The 6538-nt window shown below is 32.2% G+C and overlaps 1 protein-coding gene across 1 annotated transcript; it reads right to left on the bottom strand.

Annotated features, from left to right (window-relative positions):
• Positions 1 to 1785: 1785 nt before the first annotated feature.
• On the bottom strand, positions 1786 to 6020 carry LOC121260732 (omega-hydroxypalmitate O-feruloyl transferase). The gene is made up of 2 exons (XM_041162726.1): positions 5313 to 6020; positions 1786 to 2997 (listed from the first exon to the last, which is right to left on the bottom strand). The coding sequence occupies exons 1-2, from the start codon at positions 5769 to 5771 to the stop codon at positions 2083 to 2085; spliced, it is 1374 nt and encodes a 457-aa protein (XP_041018660.1). The 5' UTR covers positions 5772 to 6020; the 3' UTR covers positions 1786 to 2082.
• Between the last annotated feature and the right edge of the window lie 518 nt (positions 6021 to 6538).

Raw genomic sequence — 6538 nt, 5'->3', positions numbered from 1 at the left:
ACACTCGAACACTCAATTGGGTTTTTCATACGCATAAGCCCCAATACATTCTAAAAATTTATCTGAAATTCCAAAAGGGCTTTTCATATAGAAAAAACCAAGAAAAATTTAGGAAGCAGGCTAGCTGTTGGACCCGAGTGTTACAAATTTCACTCGCAGCAAATAGTCATATAAAATCAGGAAAACTAATATAAAAGCTACAAAAAAATCTTCATTACAAAATCCCCTCAAATTCTTAACTATAACAAATTAATTGACAGTGTTTACAATTCAACTCATTACATAGCCTTGAACATGCGAAAAATACAAAACAATAAAACGGACCAAGTTTGAAACTTTAGCTCTTTTGTTCTTTCCCGATCTATTCAACTCAAGGATATTCAAGTCTCATGGACTTTTTATCTTCCCTTGGAAGGTACCAAAAAAAAAAAAACATTTATAGCAAACAACAAGCTTTTATATATTTCAAGAAAATTGAAAATAAGAATAAAATCTATGTAAGTATACCTCAAATACAAACCAAAAAAATGATTTTTCAGCACCAAGCATTCCCTATAAGAACAAAAAAGAGAAACAACATTAGTAGAGTATAGAAAAAAATGCATATTCAAACTACAAAAAAAATCTCATTTGTTTGAAAGAAAAATAACTCTTCTCATTCCCTACTTCACAAGAATACCCCCAAAATTCTCCCATCTTTGGTATGCTAGTCACTCTCTCTCTCTCTCTCTAGGCTGTAAAATATTCCAGACTTCTTAAAGTCTGGGGGCTTTATATTTTTTAGAACATTGTTGACTGTTTGAACAACTTAAAAATGTTCCAACGGTAAAATTTCAAAAAATTAGCACGTTCCAAATTACGGCCAAATGTCACTGAAACTTAACCGTTCGAACTAAAACTATTACCATTCGAACAAACAGTATTTTCGATGGAACAGACACAAGTCTTGTTCAAACAAACACTATTCTAGTTTGAACAAATTATTACTGTTCGAACGGGTTTGGTACCATTCGAACAAAACTAACATAGTTCGAACGGATATAATAAACAATTCAAGTGGTAAAATCTCAAAAAATTAGCGCATTCCAAATCCCGACAAAGTTTCACTGAAATTTAAATGTTCAAACTGGAAATATTTTCGTTCAAACAGACTTTATTTATATTCGAACAGACACTATTCTAGTTCGAATGAAAATTATTATAGTTCGAACAAATTATTAGTGTTCGAACGGGTTTGGTACCATCCGAATGGAATTAACACAGTTCAAATGTATATGCTAGTTTGTTCGAATGGACAATCAATTTTAAGGACAAGTGATTTTATCCCTAAATATTACTATTCTAACGATAAATTACTGTTCAAACTCGGGCTTTTTTTGGATGAGGTTTGGATTTCGTCCCTAAAAGTGAGTTTTAGGGATGAAATAAAATTCTCTCTAAAAGTCAAATTTATTGCGGTGCTTCTTTCAAGCTAGCTAGCCTTGTGCCAATATTATTATGTCTACTCACCGCTCTAAGGGTCCACCGCGTGCAACCTCTTTGACCATTGTGTACTTATGCATGGTCGCTTTGTTACCACGTACGTACATGCAACCTCTTTGACCATTAATGTACTGTATGTTCTCCTTTTTTAACTTCTTATTTTTGGATCATTGCCCTTGTGCCAGCTCCTTTACATTACTCGAGTGGTCTTAATTTTCAGCTTTTATTTGGGGATCCTGATCACGTCGGCTTCTTAAAACCCAGCCCATATAGTTATATATTATGTTTCCCTAGAGAAAAATACAAATAAAACTCATGCATTTTATACAAATTTAAATTCAAGAATCATGCATCATATACATATAGTCATTTATAATGCCTTCACTCACAATTACCGAGTCTTCAGTCCAGTACTACTCAATTACGTACTCCCCAACATATTTAAATTATATATATGGTCCTTTCCAAGCACGATGCATGCACCTAGCTTGCAACGTCTTTAAATATTACCAGATACATATACTAAAGTATAACACTCTCTTGCATTAATTAATTAGAAACATCCAAGAGAACAAGCTATATATATGTGATAAAGTTCCTTCAAGCTGCCAATAACTTAAGGAAAAGGCTTTGGAACTTTTTCATTTCCTCAGCAGGGAGAGCCACCAAAACGTTGACCCCACTGTCTCTTTCATCACCACCTTCATTGATATCAGGAAACAGCAAAATGATGTCCTTCCTGTGATAAACAATAGGACAGCTGTACCTTGGCCTTCCCCATGGATACTCCACCTCAGCAAACCCTAATCTCCACCATGATGAAACCAAAAACTCACCATGGGGAAACCCTTTGTACAGCTCGCCCCAGTCTATGGCAGACCTTGCATACTCATCTGTCATCCTTCTTGCACCTTCGGAAACCATCTCCACAAGCTTTGCCAATGTCCCTTCAGCTAACTCCTTGCATGGAGCTGTTGCATATGAAGTGAGCACCGCGTTCCCTGCATAAGATGACGGCAATGGTGGCTTGAGTCTTGGCCTTATGTCAACCGCATAAAGAATGGTGGACAGCCTCTCCATGTTGTTGTCCGCGCCGCAAGATAATGCTTTGCACCGCCATACATGGGCGGCGACGACGTTAAAGCCGGTGATACGGGTGTTGGCATTAATGGCGGCACCGCTGGTGGCTTTGGCCTGCTCTTTGAGGTTGGCAATATCACCGGAGGTCAGCCGGAAAATGTTGAAGGCAAGATCTTCTTGGGTGGCTTCAAAGACAGAAAGGTTGGACTCCTGGCCATGGGGGATCTTGAGCAGCTCAGGGTGTGAGAATGGGACTTGCGGTGGGGATCGGGCAGCCAGGAGTTGACGGTCATTGCAGGGGATGACAGCAAGGCAGGGTTTATCAGCAGCTAGGGAAGCCAGGTTGTCCAAGAAATGTTTGAAGCTTAGGCCATCAAATGTTGCATGGTTCGTTGAGATGCCCATTGCAAAGCCACCGCACTTAAATGACGTCAACTGCACAGAACGTTTTATTATTCTTAGACGTTGCATGATTAAATTAGCTATATACTATGATACTATCTTATGTTATAAAGAGTAATTCGACATTACACTTTTAGGGTAATCAAGTCTCGGCAATTTTTAATATGGATTTCTTAAAAATAAAAATAAAAAGTTAATATGAATTTTTTATTTATCTAATTTTTTTAAAAGAAATACGTCGGACTTGAATACCTTTAACACTTTTTATTATCTTTAAATTACTAATTATTTATTTTTTAAAATAAAAAAATTAATAAAAATATTATTGATAATAGAGAAATGATATTTACTGTCGTAGAGTGTGTAAACGTCATGTAATTTTATTAAAAAAATAAATATATAAAATAACTATATAAAAAAAAATTAATTTTTTAATAATAAATTTTATTTTTTTTCAAAATAATTATATTTACGCATACTATAATTATACGTAACATTACACTCCACAATAAACTAGACAAGAGTAGGCCGATAATCGTGTCGTTCTAAAATTTTCCTAATTAATTGAAGAAAAATGTATATCAACACAGTGATATAAAGTGTAGCCTAGCCAGTTGGAGCCTAATAGGGTTAAGTGATGTTAGCAGTACTACTACACTGATTTTACTTCGAGTACGGACTCAATAACAAATGAAGTGCTTGTTTATATTGGTGTCAAATGTCAGTATGATCTGATCAATGGTCTCCATTCATGATTAATGTACGAACTAATTTCCACAGCTAGTAGCCAAGTACGTACGTGCATCAGGTTATAAGTAAGATATATGCTTGACTTGTTACTGAAAATGAACATTAATTACTGATCATGGTCTGTTTCTAACGTTTTATTATACAATTAAGTTGTTTAAAATTAAATAAAACTTGAACAACTTTATATATAGAATTTCCTCAGAGAAAACAGTGTTTTAAAAAGCAAATAAATACGAGTAATTAATTGATCTGACATTTGTATACGTGGCTAACCAGCAAGTAAATGTTGTAACATTTATTTAATAAATGTAAAAAAAACATTTTTTTTTTCTCAGCGTAAAAAAACAATTTAGAATATGAAAGTATTGTGTTCTCTCTTAAAAAAAAAATTGAAGTTTATTATTAAAAGTGAGTTTTTTTTACCTCAGACTCAAGCTTATTCAATTTTTTTAAAAGAAATAATTGCGTCTTGCATATCTTAAAATTATAAAATTATTTTTTTAAATTAATTCAAAATAATTAATAAAAATATTTAAAAATATTAAGATTTGTTTGGACAGTAAAATGAGATAATTTTAAATGAATTGAATAAAATATTATTAAAATATAATTTTTAATTTTATTATTTTTAAAATTTAAAAAAATTAAATTATTTATTATATTTTATATAAAAATTTAAAAAAATAATAATAAAATAAAATAAATTAAGAGTATTTTTATATAAACAATGAAAGAAGTAGAAGCTGTACATAATTTAATGCATGCATGCTCCCTCAACTGTTCCCCTCGCCGGCCCCGTGACATTATTAGCCTCTAATTTTGTTACAACCTCGTGCTTTAAATATAAAGGAAACAAAAATGTAGGACACGCCACTTTTCCAAGAAATAAGATAGCGAGTCATCATGCATGTAATGAAACATACACGATTAAGGTTGCGTTTTGTTCTTAAATTTAGTTAAATTCAATTAAATTTTAAATTAAATTTAATATTTAAATTTTAAATTTATAAATTATTAAATTCATCTCAATTTAAAAGTTTCTTATATGTAAGACTTATAATCTTTTTTAACTTAAAATATCTTATATATAAAAATTATAATCTTTTTTAATTTTTCATAAAAAATATTAAACTTATTTTAATATTTAAATATATTTTAAATTCAATTTAAATAAATTTTATATAACTCTTTTTATTACTTAACTAATTATTATTTATAAAAAATTAAATTTAATTATACTCAACTTAATATCTAAACACATTGATACTTAATTATAAGATATAAGAATTATGTAGGCAATAATTATTGCAGTTGCATCATGTACACAAGTACGTCTAACGAAAAAGAACATTTATGAATAAACCCTTAGGCACGTGCATGGCAGATCGATGGAACAACTCCTCGAAAAAAGACCATCTTATGTATGCACGTACTAGTGCTCAGTTAAAAGTAAAATAAAATAAAATTATGAGTACTACTTGTGGTAGAAAGTAATTGGATCTGCAATATCTAATTAAATATATATATACAGAATTTGATATATATATATATATATATGTACGTATATTTGCAATATCTGTATGTATGTATGTATATACCTGGAAAATACCAAGTGGTTGATCATCTGGCTTCAAGATATATCCCAAAGTCTTGCAAACTAGTTGTGCAAAAGCTGGGTTTGGGTAAACCAAATCCCCAATCTCATCCAGTGTATACTCACTAGAAGCCACCACGAAACCGACCCCAGCTGCGTTGCAATCAATCTCAAGACGACCCGTTTTTGGGTTTCGATTAAGTCTCCCAGCAAGGAAATCGTATGGAACCAGTGCCTTTGCTAATGTGTGCTTTAGTTTCTCGGCTACAACTTCTGGAGGAAAATCTTTCTTGGATGGAAAGAAATGTACTGTTTCGACGCTAAAATTCAGAACTTGGTCTATGTTGGATAAGAACATGGATTTTCTCACACTTTCTTGGGAGGGAAAAACTAGAGAGGAACTGTGGACAGTAACCTTGAGGTCTTGGAGGAGAGATGAGGGTTCTTGGTAGAGAGTTCCCATAGTTTTTTCCCTTTTTTCTGTTTTGTTGGGTTGTGATATACTGATATATATGTGTGATCAAGCTCGCGTGTATGTGTGTATATATATTGTGAAAATATGTGCAAATGAAGACCACGTATACTTATTTTGAGGGTGAAATTTGTAAAGAAGAAAATCATGAAGTTTTTGCAGACGAATAGATGAAGTGCGTTCTAGTTCGGCCATGTGGATGGGTAGCTAGAGCTGTTGCTTATATTTCTGCCGGCAAATGCTAGCGGCGCTATAATATCAAAAGTGGTTTGAGTAGGTTTGATAGATAAAGGAGAGAGGTGTGCATGTGTACGTGTGTATTCAACTGCTGTACATTTAGGTTGAAATGTGTGGTCGCTGTGTGCCTGCTTTTTTATTATTCAATCTTGGCCTTTTTGTCTCGTATCAACTATTATTCTGTTGAAAAGTTTAACCATATTCAGAATAATTTAACCTAAACATATAATTATGAAATGCATAAACGTCACGTATTATTTTGAAAAAGAGTAAAATTTTCACTATTAAAATATTTATTTTTTTCATGTAGATCATATTTTATTATTTTTTCAAAATCATTACGTGGCGGTTACTTAATTTACGATTGTAAATATCTTTTCACTTTAACCTAAGTGTGTATTTTATATGGATATATATACGTACATGTATGTATAATTTATGGATGCGCCATTTTCATGAGATCCAATCATTTATCGTACATTTAATGAGAAATATATCTTCGATCAATTATCTCTACCTAA

Source organism: Juglans microcarpa x Juglans regia, chromosome 4D (genome assembly GCF_004785595.1).
Source record: "Juglans microcarpa x Juglans regia isolate MS1-56 chromosome 4D, Jm3101_v1.0, whole genome shotgun sequence".
Taxonomy (NCBI): Eukaryota; Viridiplantae; Streptophyta; class Magnoliopsida; order Fagales; family Juglandaceae; genus Juglans; species Juglans microcarpa x Juglans regia.
This window is presented reverse-complemented; position numbering and strand designations above follow the sequence as displayed.

Coding starts and splice junctions, on each gene's coding strand:
- LOC121260732 (XM_041162726.1), bottom strand. CDS start 5,771: ATGGGAACTCTCTACCAAGAACCCTCATCTCTCCTCCAAGACCTCAAG. Junction 2,998..5,312: donor AACCACTTGGTATTTTCCAG/GTATATACATAC, acceptor CGTTCTGTGCAG/TTGACGTCATTTAAGTGCGG.